The sequence below is a fragment of the Stegastes partitus genome, unplaced genomic scaffold (assembly GCF_000690725.1).
Source record: "Stegastes partitus isolate 25-593 unplaced genomic scaffold, Stegastes_partitus-1.0.2 Scaffold162, whole genome shotgun sequence".
NCBI classification, from domain to species: domain Eukaryota; kingdom Metazoa; phylum Chordata; class Actinopteri; family Pomacentridae; genus Stegastes; species Stegastes partitus.
The window spans coordinates 197,786-218,385 of NW_007577893.1; the positions used below are offsets into that span (position 1 = coordinate 197,786).

At 38.8% G+C, this 20,600-nt stretch overlaps 1 protein-coding gene across 1 annotated transcript in view; it reads right to left on the reverse strand.

Annotated features, from left to right (window-relative positions):
• Positions 1 to 20,600, reverse strand: part of ascc3 (activating signal cointegrator 1 complex subunit 3) — a 173,791-nt gene that overhangs the window by 17,487 nt on the left and 135,704 nt on the right. Inside the window, exons 25-36 of the mRNA XM_008279522.1 lie at positions 20,267 to 20,487; positions 18,347 to 18,432; positions 17,965 to 18,131; positions 17,440 to 17,585; positions 14,218 to 14,338; positions 13,128 to 13,270; positions 10,499 to 10,636; positions 10,020 to 10,140; positions 9,169 to 9,301; positions 7,403 to 7,528; positions 303 to 414; positions 84 to 218 (exon numbers count right to left, since the gene is read on the reverse strand). Coding sequence (XP_008277744.1) covers positions 84 to 218; positions 303 to 414; positions 7,403 to 7,528; positions 9,169 to 9,301; positions 10,020 to 10,140; positions 10,499 to 10,636; positions 13,128 to 13,270; positions 14,218 to 14,338; positions 17,440 to 17,585; positions 17,965 to 18,131; positions 18,347 to 18,432; positions 20,267 to 20,487 — 1,649 coding nt within the window. The remainder of the gene's footprint in view (positions 1 to 83; positions 219 to 302; positions 415 to 7,402; positions 7,529 to 9,168; positions 9,302 to 10,019; positions 10,141 to 10,498; positions 10,637 to 13,127; positions 13,271 to 14,217; positions 14,339 to 17,439; positions 17,586 to 17,964; positions 18,132 to 18,346; positions 18,433 to 20,266; positions 20,488 to 20,600) is intronic.

Sequence of the window (20,600 nt, forward strand, 5' to 3'; positions counted from 1 at the left end):
AGTTATGGTCTTCACTATATGAACACAGTAAATGATGAGAGAACTGCAGCAGCTGCATGTTAAACTCACAGCGTTAAACTCACCGTGAGAACAGACAGCAGCTCGTGGACGGACAGCTCAGCTCTCAGTTGCTCTTTGAATGTGCGGATGGTCTGATGCTTCAGGTAGTAGTAGGAGGCGATGCGACCATAAGTCAGCGGCTCAATCGTTCGATCATCCTGGAGTATGAATGGAAATGAAAACTTGACACCATGTTAAACAAATTTGTAACATTATGTAGACTACAAACTTAGAACACATACCTCTTTTATCTCTATGCAGTAGGAACACTCAAGGTCTCGTAGGCTTCTCTCCACCAAGTTAGACAGATATTTGTTAATGGACTCATGGCTGATGTCTTCTAGGCTGTAATAACTATACAACACAGAGCACAGAGAACACTAGTTAAAAAAAAACAAAAAGACCCCAAAACAACACAATGATTTAATGTGAAAATAAGTCCTACCGTTCGACATAAGGGTCAAGAAGAGAAACATACTGACATATTAGGTGTGCTAAGTGATGATACAATACAGAAAGGGAGTACAAGAAGACACTTACTGGAAGTGGAATTCTCCTGCCTAAATCTTAACACTGATGGTTGGTCATATACACCACCAAGTATCCTGTTACCTATCTGTTATTCAATTATTAGTCAAATTAAGTGTCCTACTTCAAATTATGAACTACAATATTGATCAAGTAATGCAAAAAACTATGATAATAAGCAATGGCATGATATTTGACATACTGGCATGACAGCAAAAACTGGACACTGGCAATTGACAAATAAACGAAAGCTGGGTTTGTCCTTAACTGTTGATGTAACCCAGATACCCCTTGTCCACCAAACTGGTTCCAGAGCTGGTTCGGAGCCGGTGCCTGACTTAGTACCAGTTCTTTGTTTCCACCGCCAAAGCACTGGCTTCAGGCTCTCAAAACTAGTGCTTTTCAGGCACCATCTCTTTTCTGGGCCAGAGAAAAACACAGAGTACGTCAGGGGCCGGGGGCGGGGTTATTGTGCCCACCGAGACCGATGAATGGGACACACAAGCGGTGATTTGTGTCGTTTTTCACCAAGATGTCTCTGGTCCGATCACAGATGTACTGGAATGAGTCCTGGGACACACGGAAGTGCTGCACACACTGTTGCATACTGAAAGCTGGTACAATTGTGTCCCACCAGTAGCAGCACAGTGATGGAAAACAGTACTTTTATAACGTCGATGTACTGTGGTACTTGCGCTTAGAAATGAGGTCTTCTAGTGAAAAACGGAGCGCACCTACATGCGCTGTTTAGTTCGCTCATAGAAAAGACCACACGAGAAAAAATCACTGAGTTTTATCTTGAACAAATCTGACATTAGAATGCCCAAGTTTACTTTTTTAAAATTTCAATTTTGGTCGCACACCCGTCTGAGCATCGCAGCCACCAACAGCAGCTACCACAGCCTGCAATGTGGGGCTTTCAGGGACCTCATAAATTGTACAGTCTATCAATAAGAAAAAAGTTCAGCAAGTCATGTTTTTCCTGTGACAAGGTGGGAAGTGAACCAAATCAGAAACTTGGTCGCACAGGTAAAAAAAAAAAAAAAGTCTGAAGTCCTGTGTGGACTTCTGTCTGGCATGAGCGTTGTTCGCTCAACAGCTATGTATGCAGTGATGTATGGCATGGCTCTATTTTGGCTCCTTGCTGATGGAAAAGCAACTGGTTCTTCTGGAGGTACCAAATTGGAACCAACTAAGCACTGGCCCTAGCACCGGCATGGAACTGGCACCTGGTTCTTCTTGGTGGAAAAGGAGTAAGAGAGTGCAAAAATTGCCATAGTGCTGATAGTGCTGATAAAGTGAAGCAGACAAAGATGTGTACACTACTGCAGACTACATGGCTGCTATTAGAAAAACATGAACACAAGGACAGCAACAACCATCTTTCTCTATGTAGAAAGGTGTTGGATGGTGGAGACTTCCAGCAAACAATGGGGCAGTAAAATGGCTTGTCACAACTGTACTTGTTACAATCTTGTACACACTGTTGTGTTACAGAAGGAAAGCCCCAGCTGAGAGAGAAATAGCCAGCCCCTGCAAGAAAATCACTCCCAGGTTAGAGTGTTATTACTTGAAGACAACCAGTGGCTGAAATGGGTTCCATGCTCTGCTCTGCTCAGTAAGAGTTACCACATGAGGCTCAGCAGAGGTGTAATCAAACACAATCTTCATTAGCTCAAAATGCCAATATTTATACATGGTGTGTGCTGGTAGACCAGGCATGGTTTTCTCAAAGCTGGTAGGAACAGATGCTTAAATCCAAAAGGTATGTTTGCAAGGACAAAACATAGCGGAGCAAATGTTAATGAAAATACTGTAAAACATGTCTTGGCAGTGACTTGGTTGTGATAATGTACTGACCTGAGATCTTCCTTTTGTTTGTTTTAGAAATTTGCAATCTAACAAAATGGAACTCTGCTTTTAGACACATTCAGGCCTTTAAACTGCATTTGTAATTATACAGTAGCAAATGTTCTCAATGTTTTGCTATTAATAATTCTGACTTGCACTGAAGTGATGTTTGAAAACTGGTAGACTGTTGGCAATACTAACATTTTGCAATAGGCAGAAGATCATACAATAAATTAAATCTTATCAACAATTATGGAAGAATTAACACATATTTAAAAAAAAAAAAAAAAAAAAAAGACATAAAAGAATGAAAGTATTCCTAAAATCATTAGCATAAAATGTACTACTCTTTTATTGGTTTTTATGTTGTATTTAGTTAGCGTTTCTCTCTCTCCCTTACCTTATTAGTTTGGCTTATATTAAATGGTTAGTTATGTGCCCAGATTTGCTTTTTCTTACATCACTTCCTTGAATTGCTTAAAAAAGAAAAAAAAAAAAAAAGAGAGAGAGGAAAAAAATTAAAAAATGGGGTTTTAATATTCTTTAAACATACTTTTAATGCTATCTGCCAAGTATTGGCTATTTAAACTCCATTTGTTATCATCAAAATGGCCCAAATTTAAGTCCATCTTTTATAAGGAAACCCATTTTATCTACTTGTGTCTACAGTCTCGTTGTTTCCAAAACCTCATGACCACGGCTGAGGACAGGATTGTGGAACAACAACATGAGCACTTAACCTCAAGGCTCAGATCCTTTGGCACTACATCAGTCTGGCACTATCCCTTATTCCAGCTAACACTGTTCCTACTGATCTTTCACTGCAACCTTGTGAACAAGTGAAGGTCTTTCTCTTGGGGCAGCAACAGGACTGGAGGCAGAACCTGGAACTAGCAACACGGTGCGTTCCAGCAAACACAGCCTTGGAAATGAAGGTGCTGACTCTCATCCCAGCTACTTCACACTTAGCTGCAAACCACTGACCAACCATGTTTGTAAAGCAAGCAGAACACTGGGTCCACATCTTGGTTCCACTCATGTCTACCAAACTGTCAGTGGGCTAGCATAGACTGCTATCTACTACTCTGTACTAACACTATAGCAATAATTACAAGAAATTTAAAGAGTTTAAGAATAGCCTTTATGAAATAATTTTGGTAATGAGTGACCTGCAATGAAAAAAAAAAAGAAAAAAAAGAGAAATCTTTGTTGAAGTAAACTGAGATTACATAATATTTTATGTGTTGTTAAAGTGTTCAGGATCTTTTTTGGAAGAATGGATGTAGAATGTGCTCATTTTGAATGCATATATGTAAATACTTGGATAACAGTTTATAGTAAAGCATTGTTGATGCTCCCATGAGATGCTATGTTAGTTCAATATATATATATATATATATATGTCAGTGATGTGCGGTCAGGGGTGGCAGGTGAGGCAGAGCTTCACCTGACATCACGGAAAGAAAAAAAAAATATAATGCTAAAATAATTTAAATGGTTATATTTATCCAGTGATTTGAACTATAAAGTATTTATTTTTTCATTTAGCCTCGTCAGTTTTGATGTTTTTTAAATTCAAAATCGCAGAATTTTGCAATTTCCCATTGAAATGCTTGGAAGAGAAGCCGGTGAGGCAGCGGTGAGCTAGGTTGCCTAGGCTGTCACTGCATGGCAGCCAGCGAAGTGAGGGATTGTGCAATCCAAGTGAGGCAGCAGTGAGCTCAGCCGCACTTGGATTGCGCAATCCCTCACTACCTCCGCTGGCTGCCTGCAGTGACAGCGTACTGCTGTCTGTATGTCGCCAATAACATGGTTCAAACACATTTAATATATGAACTGATTTTCCATAGTTCAGCTGATGTATATAATAATGTTCAGTGTTTTTGTTACCAACTGTATGTGTGTAACGTGTTTCGTGTGCTGAGCGATCATAAAACAGCTGAGAAGAGGTTCCAGGTGAGGCACACAGTTCTCTTTGCCTCATGGCAGGGGGCGCTCTGATCCCAGACATGCTTCTTGTGACTGCAGAGTAAGTGACAGCAAGCTACAGTTAGCAAATCTGAAGGAAGATCAGCAGACTTTTACAAAAAAGTAATATAATATAGATATTTTTGCCCAGAAGGAGCGGAGCATGAACTCCATTTAAAGGTAAAGATAAGACTGCAACAACTTAAAAAAAAAAGAAAAAAAAAAAAGAAACATGCGTTTTGTGGGCTACAGCTTGTATGTATAAAGAATGCAGATATGAAACATAACCCATAAACTGCTGCCAATCAAATGGCAAATAAGCTACTCTGTAAAGTGCATACATTTGTAAATCAGATTCTGATGAAGTCAGTGCCTCACCAGCCATGAACCTCACCTCACTGATATATTTATTTATTTATTTATTTAAATATAGTTTTATAGGAAAGAAAAAAAGACAACAATATTAGGACGAATGAGTGGCAGTAAGTTGACAGGTGAAGGAGGCATATTAGATGAAGGCAATTTTAGAACTGTCTGCATAAATCATGTAAATCAAGGCCCACTCTGAAAAAATCACCCACTTCTCATATTGCATTAAACAAATGACATCTTCATGATTATCATACAAAATCATTTATAGTGCAGTTGGAAGAGGGAAGAGAAATCACAGCCTCATACGAGGCCTGGACAAAGCAGTTGAGATGTGTAATGACCATATTTAATGCGTGTTTAATGTTAAGTATTTCTTTCATTCCCATTGCTTCACATGTTAACAGCGCACTGTTCTGTCCACTGAATGTGTTTATTACCGAACACATTTCACAGGTCTTTACTGGTGGCAGGGCCTGTCTGATTAAGTCATGGTCATTAGCATCATCACCATTAGGCTCCTGATGGCACATGGAGTCAGCAGTTTATGATACCCATGGGACTCGGTGTGTGTGTTTGTGTGTATGTGTCGTGGGAATCAAAGCCTGAAAGCAGTGGTGATAGATTTGCTGGTGAGTTGTAAAACACAGCTGCATGGAAATAACAGTGTCAGGGGATGTCAGAGGCAATATTTAAGAGATGGACTGTCATCATTCATGGAATAAAAAGTTGAATTTAAGGGTGCCAATATACAAATGTTGATTAAAGAGCCTGCAATAAAGGCAAAATATGCTTGTCATACTGGAACCAAATGGTTTTGATTGTTTGATTTAATGGAAGGCCTGTGGGTCTAACTTACTGTCAACTGTAAGTGTAAGTAATATCACATAAAAAACACTGTTTGTCCAATTTACATCTTTTGCTCAGCATCATACGAAATCTGAATCCAGTACCAGATCCTCGTATCAAATCCAAATTGCTATAAAATCCATATTAGGTTAAGTTTTTAACATTTTTGAATAATTAAAGAAAAAATAGCTAAATCTAGAACATTTGGACCAAACTTTTTTTTAGCAGAGCTAAGTAAACAAAAAATAGTATTAAATGGTGGTCTAAAAAATGTTTGTGTGAATGTTTGTATTGTTGTCTGTGTGAAACACAGGATAAATAAAAATTGCAACAAGCCATCCAGGCCTTGTCCGACCAGAGTAAGACTTTGTTTGAAGGCTCAGATGTAAGCAAAGCATGTTCTTAGTTGGTGTTAGATTTCTCCAAGATTTGCCCGTGCCACTAGGAGTGGCTCACTGAAGGAGGTAATGTATCCTGCAGTCTTGTTCATCAAATGGCATTAAGATGGAACAATAAGATCAGGTGTACTGCTGTAGCACAGACAGTAATATGGACATTGCACCTGCCTGTCACAGTAAAGAGGGAGCAAAGCTTAAAGGAAAGGTTTGTGATTTACCACTTCATCGATGTTTAAACCCTCATCTATCATCTTGAGAGTTGAGGAATGGAAACTAAAATGAGAACACAAATACAAGAAACTGAAATGTATTTCCTCTTCAGGATGTTTGGGCTTTTCCCTTTTAGACAAGTTCAGATTCTCTGACATATGGACGAAGTTGGGAGTAGAACTATTAGCCTTCGAAGATGCCCGCTGAAGAAGATCAGACATCTGATCAGAAGGCCTTTTAGAAACCACTCTCTGACGGCTTACTAGCTATGTAAAAGTTGGAGGACAGGAAAACCCAGAACTGGCTGCCCCTGTGATGTGGATACCAAATGAGCAGGTGGGAATGGATGGCTGGTGGGATGGGAATAGATTCCCTGATTATGTCAAGAATCTAAACAACATTGTGGAAATACACAAAATCACAAATAGAGTGCATTTTTGTAAATCGGTCAAATAACTGATTGTCTGCACGATTGAGCAACAGCACTACTATGAAAACCAAAAATGAATACAGTATAAATGCAAATGTTCTGAACACTAATAATGTTAGAATCCATGCTTATTGTAAGTTGTTGCAGTAGTACTCCTATCCTCGATCTCAGTAGTAGCTGTCACTCTGAAACTATTTTTGATGCCTTTTCAACTTCTGGCAAGAGAGAGTAAAGTCTGGAGAGGAACAGCAAGGGAATGATACCATTGGTCCTGGTCCAATTCAAAACCAGGATGTTGTGTGTACATAGTGTAGAGCAGCCAAAAGCAGACCCTAAAAGCTCCCTGATACTTTCCACCAATACAATCCAAAGGGAACACTAAATCCTTGTCATTGTTTTGTTGAACATTGTCAGACACTAAATACTGACTCAAAATCCCAGTTTGAATCCAAAACGATCAGCATCGAGTTTCATAGGCCTGTACTGGTGTAATCCTACTGCCTCGGCCTCAGTCAGTCAATGGTAAATGTGGGCTGACAGCCGTGCAAATACCAACAGGCTGGAATGTTCTGGAATGGTCTCTGTCTACACAGCAGATGTTTGACTGAAGAACACAGCACTCCTAACCAGGTTGTAAGAGTAGGCTCAGAATGCTTGCATGTATGTGTATTTGCTTTACTTTTGATGTATGAACTGCTCCTGCTGCTAATGATATATGGTGTGAGCAGGTTTTGCTAACCTGGGGTTCATCACCAGCCGTCTGAAGAAGTACGTCCAGGTGATGTAGTCCATGGCATCCTGTTTGGACGAGATGGTTCCAGCAGCAATCTCAGCATTCAGATGGTCTGACAGCACACTGAGAAGACTGGGGATACAACACAATTATTTGTACCAACAGAAAAATAGCTCATTAATTGACTTTTATCAATCAATTAACTGATTAATTCATGTTTCCAGCAAGAATACATTAAAAAAACAAAACCAAAAAAAAACATTTTTTACAATGAAAATGTGGTTCTTTCACTGTCCTACATTATGAAATGAATATCTTGAGAAAATAACTGACACATTAATTTATGGTTGCAGCCCCAGTGCCAAGCATAAAAAAACTGTAAAGCACCAGCATTAAGTATGAAATCTATGGATAGAAATCATAAACCTTTTGCACCTATGTTTCCCAGTCATACTGTTCATGACTTAAATAATAATGCGATTTTTAGATTACTGTTATTTTAGTTAGATGAAGTTCTTATGTGGCTGCTTGTGTTTAGACAACATTTAACAAAGAAGTAATGTGCCAGCACAGTCACAGAAAAATGTCAGATAGAACAGTTATTAAAAATGCATAGGCACTACTTTGGACAGTAAGTGTGCATGAACTCTTTGCTTGTATATAATCATGTTTTTATCCTGTGCCTAATGTGTTTTTAAGACTCTGCGCACACATACAGTACGCTAGCATAACTTTGAAGCCATCCAACTTCACCATACACTTTAATTCCAAGTTTTATTTAGACTCAGTAGCTTTTTTGATATGAATTGAAAAGTCTGTCACATGGTAGCAAAAATAAAGTACGAGCTCCTCTGGTGGTGTTTTGCTACCATAGTTATATGATATATTTTTGCAATAAAATTTAGAATGATTTTTTATGACTCCTCTGTGTTCATCATTATATTAAAATACATTTTTCTCTGTCTTACTCTGTCATTCAACACCCATAGCTTGACATGAACAGTTCTGTGAGCCAGACCAGCAAGAGGAGCACGGCTTGATATATCCTGTTGATGATACTGCGTTGTATTCGTTTTGCATTAATGATGAACTCTAACACTGTTTCTAATTAGGCTGCTAATGTCAAGTCAGTAATTTGTTTTACTGCAACTGTTAAACTAAACGCAAACAGTAAAACAGTCAGTCAGTTGCGATTCAGTTTCTGGTTTATCATGAGGAAGTTCTTGTCAATAATTACTGCTGATATTTGGTAATCTATGAATGATACGAAACTAGAATTTTGTCTCCCTCCTGTAGAACTGATATCTGTCATTTCTTGCACCTCGGTTACAGCTCTTATTCAACACAACTGTGTTCAAACGTAAGCTGCCTGATACTGTCTTACAGAATATTTGGGAAATTGTCAGAGCACAAAGGTAATTTAAAGGTATGTGTAAAAGCTGTCTTTCACATCATTCTGACTTATGTTTCCACAAGTAAATCTACTGTATATTTAGCCAAGCAGGATTTGCTAAGGGACAATGTTTGCTGTATGAGGCAATATGGAAGTCCGTACTTTGTGAGGTAGATAGACATACAACAGATGGGATTCATCAATATTTACAGTCACATGTAGGTGCAAAGATGTTTGATGCATGCTATCTTCTTCATACTGGCATCGATTTAGAGCTCGGTCGATGCACTGTTTGATAACTGGGGCTGCTCATCATTGATGTGGCAGACAATAATAAGAAGAATGTTAATTACAAAGAAAACAGATGTGTGACTGTTACCTGGACTCAACTGGGAACGGCTCGTAGAGGAACTTCTTGTAGAAATCCTTCTTGATGTCATGGACGAGAATAACTGCTTTTCCCTGGTCATCAAACTGAGGACGACCTGCTCGCCCCATCATCTGCAGCACATCTACATGCAGAGCACACCATTAAAACACAGTTTTTCCATTCCACTGGTCTCAGAATGAGCTGCTATGAAAGGTGATACTATGCTGCCAGGACTTGATTGAGATGTTTTCCACTTTAAGGTGGAGGCTTTGATTCTGGAGAAAGACTGTTGATATATAGAGCATATTTTTTATTCATGGAATAAGCAGGAATAAATGTTTTGTATATCAGTCTGTATAGGTCCTTTGTTTCTCATTTATAGGGCCAGGGATGTGTATGACAACAGGATTTTGTTTCAGCACACAGAATAGACAGCTCTTCAACCAAGAGATATTCTGTCATATGAACTGAATTTAATAAAAAACTATGTTGGACTAGAATGGCATACTCCATCTTTAGATACAACTGCTTTTGATACATCTGTTTTTGAATGTTAGATACATCTGGAGTGATACACTAATAAAACTAGTTAGTTATAGTAGAATTAGTAATATAAAAGTCAGACATCAAACTGAGCCAGGAGATTAACATAATTGTCATGATGGCAAAAGAAGGAGTCTTGATATAAAATTGAACTATGGGGACAATTCATTATATAGCTACATTTCAGTGCTTAAATTACAGAATTATAATGTAAACTTGAACATTCTGAAAACAAACAGAAAAACAAACAAACAAACAAAAAACAACTGCACTGTAAGTGCCAGTGAGGAAATACGTAATGACTGTGGTCTCTGTACCTGTGATGGGGTAGTCCACATAGCGTCTGGATTTGCCATCATAGTACTCAGTTCCCTTCACAACCACTAGATGAGCAGGGAAGTTGACTCCCCAGGCCAGAGTACTAGTGGCAATTAGAACCTGTTACCAATGCAAGCATTTTGACAAATGTTGCAAAAATTAGGAATAAACAAAATATAGCATTTACACACAATAGAACAAAGTAAAAATACAGCTTAAAGTGAGAAAGGGAAATGTACAGGAAACTCTATCACAATGATAATGGTTTCATCTGCATTCTTCTGTACAACACAGGATACACACATGATGTCCAGGAATTCTTCTTGTTTATGTACCACCCCAGAAAATAAGGAGGAATGATAAGAGCTTTCCACTGACATATCATCAACATTATCACAGCTTATATCACTTGTAGGTATTTGTGTTTATGGGTAGGTAAGCATTCAGGAGATGTCTGGTGTACAGTGTGAAGTCATACCTGGATCTTACAGTTGACAAACAGCTCCTCAACAGTCTTCCTGTCTCTCTCATGAAGGCCTGCATGATGCATGCCGATACCAAAGGCCAGCGTTAACTTCAGGTTGGAATCCCTCACTGTGGCGATGATGTCCTCTATCTACAGACAATCCAGGATACAATGACCGACCGATGACAGACACAAATCTAACTCCAAACTGATTAAGAGACGTACTGCACAATGACAACACTGTAGTCTGACACACCAAAGCATTGACACTCCAAAACTGCAGCATGTCATGCATGGTTTTTATTACTTTCTGTTCCCTAAATGTTTTATTATAAACACAAGTATAGTATCAAAAGCCATGAGCCAGGACCTACAGATCCAAAATCAGTTATTCAGTTGCAGACATGTGGCTCATTTGCATGACTCTCCTCTGATTCCAGCAGGACTAGAGCATCTTGTCTTGTACTATACATATCTAATGTCTTCCAGACATCAGAAACAGCTTCTGCTTTAGAGGAAAAAAGTGTAACCTGAGTGTTGCCACAGAAACAAAAATAAAGTCAGTGGAGCAGAACTGCAGCAGAACACAGAGACAGACACAACTGGCTTCTGTTCTCATTAATTCTATTCTTTGCATTTAACAAAAACAAAACATAATTTAAGTGACTGAATAAAGTAACATTAAATCCAGTTTTCAGTAGCACAGCCTATACACCAGCACAAATACAATTATGCCCACAGGACACAGAATGATAAAAGTCCTTCTCTGGTTATTGACTTAACCACTAAATAGTCATCTCTGTGTATCAAAGTTACATATTTTGGGGTTTTGTTTTCCCATAAAATAATTCCTTCCTACCCTAAAATGGCTTAGATATAACTCTATACAGTTGCTTCCTCTGGCATGTGCAGATTTCTGTAGCCCCTACCTCTCTCTTTACTCACTCCTCCTTGCTCATGCAGGACAAGCTCACTAGTTCACCGATTACTCTGCTCCGGCACCGTAAAACTACTTAATGCTACACAGTGGAAAGCTGTAGGACTGAAGCTATTCAGCTATACACGTTCTGCTTAAGATAGAAACAAAATGTGGAGAATAATAATAACACTAAAATTCCCACCATACAAACTGATAAGATGGGTTCCTCAAGTTTATTACATATAAAACGAAATCAGAAGTCGAAATACATGTAGTTGATACCGTCATTGGTACACTGAAGGTTCAAGGTGGAAATGCTGAGGCATAGTGTTGACTTGTGTTTCGCTCATAATATATCTTCTAGCATATAAAAATGGACAGGTTAACAAGGCAAAAATGTGATTTTTACCAGAAGGGGTCTTGGATAAAATTTGTAAATTTTCAATTAAATATTTATTTTTTTAAGTATTCAGTCAAAGACTTAAAGTTAATCTTTGAAGCTTGAACATAAATAGTGCACTTCGCTTTCAATCCCTCCCTCACATCTCCTAATACAATCAGTGACTCAATGCAAAGTAGCTTTCAAATGTTTGAACAAATCAATTCCATAACTGGATATGAGGTAATGATGAGTCAGAGACTAAAAACAAAAATACAATTGAAACTCCTGCCCAGAGAGAAGGAGCAGGCAGCAGCAGAGGGAAGAAAGAGCTGTCAGGTCAGAGAGGGGATTTGGGGCGGTGGGTGACCCCCGGTGAGAGTTAAGTAGCTATCACCAGAAGCCTGTCTGTCAAACAGCAAGAAGCTGAGCTACTACACAGGCCAGTGCAGAGAAGCAGCAGGCATCAGCATATATCAGCGGAACACACACAGAGGCCGGGGCGGCTGCGCACTCAGAGAGAAACTGGGCCTATGTTGTAAGACACTGTATATTTGCACTAAGACAAGGAATCTCAAGGGCTCAGAAAAGCAAAATCAGGACTTTATAATGGCCCCACTTGCATCATTTTTTGTTCAAAAAGTTGTCTGGTGTCTGCAGAACCAGACATACAGTGCTTAACAAATTTATTAGACCACCATCCAATGTAAGGTTAAGGCCACAGCTGCCCTAAATTAACAGCATCTATAATTACCCAAATCATTTTTTATGTTTCTGTAATGGTTAATGTGCCAGTATGTAGAAGCTCTTTAATAGAAATGATATTTTTCATGCCAAAATATAATCATTATTATTGTTAATCATGAACAAAAAAAAAAAAATCTTTTAGTGGTTGAATTTTACGCTTGATTCATTTCTGACTTCTCAGAGAAGCCCAGTGAGCCGGCTCAAATGTGGGTATAAAAAGGTGAATTCAGTGAAATTCCGCATTGCTGTTCCAAATGGTAAAACGTCAAGCATTGAGTGCAAATTAAAGCACTTCATGACTTCATACTGTAAGTGCAGACTGGTGAATAAAACATTATACTTTGTCTAAAAACTCAAATAAAATATACAGTGAGTTGGGAAAAATATTTTTTGTAATTCAGCTGCCTAACAATTCTGCACACTTTGATTTCCTCTGAGAAAAACAAAACTCAGGTTACCTTTGTAAATTTTTAGGTTTCATGTTCAAAAACATTTTTGATTGACCAGTAACAATAATACTGAGAAATACAGTTTGCCCAATAAAAATGCACATAACGTGATGCTGCTCCTCCTGTGCAGAAACAGTGTTAGCATACCTCTCTCTCGTCCTGGTGAAGCCACTGTTTCGGGTTGTCCTCTGTGGCCAGATAAGCAATGAGGTCCAGGGCGGTCAGACGAGTTTGTCTTCGTGATGACACAAAAATCAGCACTGGCTTGGCTGGAGAGTGACTGCGTATCGCTGTAGAGATACCGTGTAATGATATCAGATAGTGCAACTCCTCCAGTAGCTGTTTTAGAAATATTTTAGGTGTAATGATGTAATGTTTCAATCTGGCCGTACAAAGCATGCAGCTTGCACGCTTGCACACGCACATGCAAACACAGACATTTGAATGATAAGAAAGGTGCTTTATTTTATGAAAATGCTCATCGAGCAATATTTTTCTGACTTCCACACCCTGTTTGTGCCTTTCAGGCCAAGTTTATTGGTTCTTTGTGATGAGCAAACAATATTTAGGCTATTTTCAGAAAAAAAAAAAAAAATCTACATGTGGTGCTCAAGTGAGTTCTAGGGGGGGCAGCAAAACGGTGTATGTGGGACTGAGTCAAAATAAACTAGAGTGTTTCTGTTCATGGCAATGATGGAACATGTCATCGAGTGCAACAATTACTTCTTGATGTGCTTTCTAGTCTTTCAACACCAATAAAGCTCTATGGAATTTTGTTGTGGTTATAGAAACTGTCTGAAATGTTCTATGTAAGACCATCATAGCAGGGTCCATGCAAATATATGTATTCCTTATGTGATCTGAGGTTAATTGTGTCAATGAGAAATATCTTGACCTGTTCAGGTCTTAAATTCCTTTTTATTCAACAAATATTAAATATGGATCTTCATAGTGTAGTATGTGTTCAGGTATCAAGTAAACCTGAACATATTTTGGCACATGAGGTTTAAAATGACATAACTTTGGATTCCTAGGTCTTAATCCCCTCAGTTTATTTGAAATAAACAGAGGGACTGCATGTTGTACTGTCATTACATGATCATAAAAGAAAGCAAGAATTGATCTTAAAACGATCAAATAATTTTACCTTGAGACATTTTTGCAAAGCACTGCAAAGTTGCTGCAGTAACTTTATCTACAGCCAGCAGAATTTGTTTGTGTGGATGTGGGGTTGTACCTTGGAAGGTGGGCTTGTTCATGCTGGCCATACGGGGGCAGTAGTGTTGTCCTGGGAAACCATGAATGTGAACTTCCAGTGGAACGGGGCGCACAGACGGACGGAAGTTAAACAACCCCACCTGTTAGACAGAGAAGGGGAGGTGAGGGTGGGGAGAAAAAAAGAAGAGAAAGAGAGATTTAATGTGAGCAGCTGGCAAAATGAAGCCCCATCTGGCTGCAATGTGAAATGTCTGTCACTGTCACTGAGAGATGGAGCAGCAGGCCACTGCTGGAGTCTGCTGTGTAGTGATTAGCCTGTGATGTGCCTCCTGTGTTTATTGTGTGATAAGGTGTTACAGCCCATTGTGTGAACAGAAGTGAACTCAAAGTGAGTGATAAGATGTTGTAAAGTGTGTGCTGCATTGTTTGGCATTCTGTTATATTGAGGCCAAAGCTTGTCTTCAGATATCTTAAAAGCTTGGATAATGGATTGAGAAGCAACAAGTCTAACAGCTCAGTCCAAACAGCAGCCAACCAGTCAAAGCTGTGGATAGCAGACAGCCAATCTGGTTTCCCTACAGCTCTGGCAGCAGAGCAAACAACAAGCTACAATATTCTATATTCTGAAATGTGTGTGTGAGATGATGCAAAATTGTGATTAATTCCTACAGACATTACAAGGATTTCATGATATTCACCAGTGGCAATGGCCTAAAAGAGTAATAACAAAATTAGTTACAATTAATCACAAAGTTATTACTTAGTTATTACCCACATAGGCTGCAACATTCATGACAGTTAGACATGGATGGACATAGTGACACATGGTGACATATTTATTGGGACTAAAAGTGTAGAGCCTGTCCCTGGGGGTGTGGGGAGATGGAGGGTACCAGAGGACAAACCATGAAGCCAATCAACCTTAAATGCATACCTTGGGTGTTTATTGTTGTTGTTGTCAAAGTAACGTGATGGTTCTGTATTTGGTTACAGCTTTTAGTAAATTGCTGCTGATGAAGAATTAGTTTTTGAGTTGCTCATGAATCAGATTGTTAAAAAAAAAAAATCACTGACTGATTTGGTTTTGGTAGAAGTCACACTATGAGAAGGTTCAGTGGCTGTTAGCAAAATAGTACAAACAGAAATATAGCAGTCTTCAATGAGAAATATTCAGGAATTTCTGAAAACATATTTTTCTCATTGTAATCATTTCATAATGTCAAAACATGTTTTGAATGTTTGCTGTTGTTAGTGGTATAAAAATATACAGTATGCCACCACTACAGCAATGGATAGGGAGGAAACTCTCCCTGTGTAATCATCAGCCAAAATGACTCACAACCGTTAGTGAACAGCTGCTTCGTTAATATAATGTTAAAAGTACAACCTACTGAATGTGCTGTTGAGAACACTGAAAACCTAATCTGGATCTTAATTCTATTCAGTTTGAAAATCTGTCACTTTTGATACAATTTAGCACCATACCACTGCAACATGTTTTCAATTCTTAAACATTTCAACAAATGCATGAATGTCAGCACTCCAAAGTCCAAGAATACTGCAGCATTTAGCCCATCATGCTGGGAAAGACCAATAAAGCTGAATAAAATTAGTGGCCATAACGTAGGCCTGTAGGATGCAATATATTGTCTGGGAGAGTTCCAGGTGAATATATTGTTTAAAGAAAAAAAAATTCAAATGGAAGTACATCATGAGGAAACGCACTCCAGACCCAACTGCCTCCGACTTTGCAATGCTGTTGTGGATGCCTCCTAATGGAAAGCACAGTGTGCTGCCCTATGAAGCAGGATGCTTTTTTTAAAAATAGTTTTGTTTGTATCATGGGTAATTACTGGGCACTTGAATAAACAGTGTATCTTTACCTACATTGCTTGAGTGAAAAAGATGCTATTAATAAAAAAAAAGCAGTCCTGAACAAACATCTATCCATCCATTATCTATACACCGCTTAATCCTCACTAGGGTTGTGGAGGGGCTGAAGTCTATCCAGATTCCATCTAGAGCGAAGGCAGGGGACACCCTGGACAGGTCACCTGTCTATCAAAGGGCTACACTTAGAGACAGACAACCAAGCACACTCACATTCAAACCTACGGACAATTTAGAATCACCAATTAACCTCAACACGTTTTTGGACTGTGTGGGAGGAAGCTGGAGAACCCAGAGAGAACCCACACTGCACAGGGAGAACATGCAAACTCCATGCAGAAAAATCCCGGGCGTCCTCAACGGGACACGAACAGGTGACCTTCTAGTTGCGAGGCAATATTGCTAACCACCGAGTCACCTTGAAGCCCCCTTAACAAACATAATATAATCAATTGTATTACTGGAAACTATTTAAAATTGTTTTCATCAGAAAAAAATAGCAGATGAAAATAAAAACATATTTCCTAACTTATTTTTAACGTTCATTTGAGCTTGGAAATGACCAGATTTATGGGTTAAATAGTGACTATAGACAGCTAAAATACTGGTCAAAGCAAAGACAAAGAGTGCCTTTGGAAGCAGAAGGAAATTACAAGCATATGATGTTTGGAATGGAAAATAGGAACAAATGTATCAAAGCACAGTTTAGATGCATTGTTCCACACTGGAAACGCTGCAGTTTACATAAAACCTCATGATGGTGTGTAAATTGTCATTACTGGCCTTCACAAGAAAAATGTCTTGGCCAAATTATTAGAAGAATTCAATGCAAGACTCGGCTTCAAGCTAGATTAAGTGATCCATCCACAGTCACTGCTGATGGTTAGATGGTATCCAGACAGAGACTGCAGACAACTACAAAGATAAACAACTACATTAACTCCCGGCCAAAAATATTTGTTTATCTTAACTGTTATTATTGTAAACATTAAATCTGACATGATGATACAGGCAACCAATGAACTGTAAAAAAAAAAAAAAAAAAAAACGCAGAGCTAGACAAAGTCTGTGGTTTCACTGCAGCAGTGTTCTTGTTTCACAAAGCCAGTCTCAGTCACAAGAAAAAAAAAAAAAAAAAAATCCGCAGAGCTAGACAAAGTCTGTGGTTTCACTGCAGCAGTGTTCTTGTTTCACAAAGCCAGTCTCAGTCACAAGACGGCTTATAAAGATGATTCCTCCAGCTGAACAAAGTACAAGGGGTCAAAAAGTAACAAAACACACTGACAAAGCATTTTGAAACCACATTGCAGCACATAGAAATGACTAATACTGTGTATGTTTGGGTGCTAACCTGTCCAATTCCCAGCCAGTCTCCAAGGTCTCGAGCGTTGGCCAGAGCTGTAGACAGACCTACGACTCGAACACTTCTTGAAGTGTGAGAGGAGATGAAGTTGGTCCTGGACACAATGACCTCTAACACTGGACCTCTGTCTTCGCCTGGACATTGACACAATGGAAAAGCCCAATGAGAATGTTTCGGTAGATTGTAAAATGCATCTATCTATCTATCTATCTATCTATCTATCTATCTATCTATCTATCTATCTATCTATCTATCTATCTATCTATCTATCTATCTATCTATATACATGTTATAAACTACATGTCTTTGTGCATTATGGAGTAATGCAACATGACAAAAATTCATGTGAAGTGGTAAACTTATTTTGCAGATGATGAATTGATATTCAGGTTGTTCAATCTAAAAAAGACTACAGATACAAAAACACATGAACCTGGCCCTTTGAAATTAAGAGACTGGGATTGTATAGCTTACAGAATATGTCACAATCCTGGAAGTTTTGTGGACTCTTACCCAGCAAGTGGATCTCATCAATGATGAGAATGGCTACTTTCTGAACGTAGCTTCGGTTCTGCCAACTTCTGCTCACTCCATCCCACTTCTCTGGTGTGGTGACGATGAGGTCAGCCTGAGCTATAGCTCTCATGTCTGGAGTCACGTCACCTGTCAGCTCTACGACTCTTCACGTGTGAAAGAATGAGGAAACGTTTCTTAGATCCATTAGTTCATTTGCATATGTCATAAAATGTAACATCAACACAAACAAGACATTTTCATGATTTTGTGAAACCTATGACTGCAGTTAGTTCCAACTAACTGCTGACAACCACATAACTGCGTTCTGCCACTGTGTGATATAACTCCCTTGGCTAGGGTCAAGTGTGTTTTCTCTCACCTCTTTCCTAGTTTCTCCTCAATTCTGATCTTCCAGTCCTCGATCCTCTCTCTCACCAGGGCTTTCAAAGGGGCGATATATACCACCTGAAGACACAGCAACAAATACAAACATTTCATGAAAGAAGCACTGCCAGGTTTCCTCAAACTTATTCTAATTGTGCATGTGTTCCAAAAACAGCAAAGTCTGCTGATCTACTCTGAACCACATTGCACATATTATATGTGTTGAATTATCATCAGCTTCTCAGTTGCGAAGTTTCTCTTAAGTGTTCCCTAACCCTAACCCAATGTAAAAGAACATTCAAGAAAGCTATATAAGCCTCATATAGTGTTACATTTTAACATAAGGACAGCATTGAAAGCAACATGTAACTTTGCACATTTAATGACAATTGCATGGACCTCAAGACACACCAGTTTTTGTGGTCCTACGAATTAGTCCACATCACCATTTTTGCATGTTAAAATAGCATAAAACAGACCCTCGGCTGAATTACATCAAAGTCCAGTCGGAGAAATTTCTGGTCCCCCAATAGTACCCTTGTCTGAAGGGCTAATAATTACAAATGTGGCCTTTTCTGGAGCCAGTGTTGTCTCTGTTATCACCAATTTTAATAGCTCAAGGCAGTTTACTTCTGGAGATACTGAACCCACACCAGGATTTCTCAGAAAACATATGAGGGTGAAATTACAAAAATCCCAGGTTTGAAAACATTTTAAATTCTCAAAATTCTGCCAAAAATATTTTGTAGAACATAGTTTTGTGTCCCGGATACAAATAAAAAAACGGAGAAAAATGTGTGACAGTGGAGCAAAACCACTATTTGAAATGACACAAACTGACCCTAATGTGCCCCAGACCATCAGATGTGTTGCAGCGTGGTAGTGTTGGTCAACTGTAAATAGCCCTGATCAATTACTGTAATAATTCATACTATGATGGGAACTGCCCCAATAATTAGTAAGTAAAACTACACTCTATTAATACTTTAACACATGAAGGTCAGTCAGTTCAAAAAACGTAAGAACATTGGATTTTTTTTTCATATGCAGTCATAAAAAAACATCACGGGCTCTTTGACTAAGAAGGAGAGTGACAGCGACCTCCACAGTCACTTGATGGTTTGGGATGAGTTGGAGCACAGAGTTAAGGAAAAGCAGCCAACAAGTGCTCAGCATATGTGGGAACTCCATCAAGACTGTTGGAAAAGATCCAGGTGATAACCTCATGAAGCCGGTTGAGAAAATGAAGAGCTAATATCAAAGCAAAAGGTGGCCACTTTGAAGAATGGAAAAAGTAAAACACACATTTTGCTTTGTTAACACTTTTTCAGTACACAATTAATCATTTGGAAATTAATAGCTTGATGTTTTCACTTTTGTTTAAAAAGTGAAATACAATGCATTTTATGTGACATTAGTGAAATTCAGACCCTCAAGTGGTACCCAGTGTATGGTATGAAAATTAAGATCTACTCAACAAATCAGCTCCAAGCCAACTATATTTGACTACTGTTTACAGGATAGACTTGGCTGATGACAACCATTTGTACCACACACTTCTAGCTGTGCATTACAGATTACAATCACCAGTAATGCTCCAGTAGGTACATTGAGCTGTGAAGTGGATCACTATGACCACACGGTTTGTGAATTCTTGCAGGTATATGACTAAGTGGCAAATTCTGCATTCATGCACAAATATATACTTCAAGTTCATGAAGACTGTTTTTTTGTTTCTTTTTCGAAAGAGCTGAGTGGATTGTAGTTTCATTTCTGGTGGTTCTCTCTTTCTTATGTGCCTTATGTGAATTAATAACAGTTTTGACCAATCAAAAAGACAGCATCCAGTCAGAACACTCTGTCAACAACTCCCCTTATATTCAACGGTAACAAAGAGCGAACCCACTCGTCTAACCTTAGAAGATGGATACTCGTTGAAGACCCGGAACATGGCCATTTCTGCTGCAATAGTTTTTCCAGAGCCTGTTGGTGCCCCCAGCAGGACATTGGTGTCAGTGTGGTAGAGCGTGTGGAAGATCTGGGTCTGGATGGGGTTAAAGTGAGTGAACTTGTACAGGCTCTCGTACTCCTGTTTACCCAGAGCTGTCACCGGCAATGGTTGCAGGTCGAGTAGCTCTGAGAAGGAAAGAAAAATAGGAGAAGTGAATTAAAATTAAGCTGTCCAGTGAATAAAATGGGTAAAGTGAAGACTGTTTAGATCTTCAACTTAAACATTTAGGCCCCAAGTA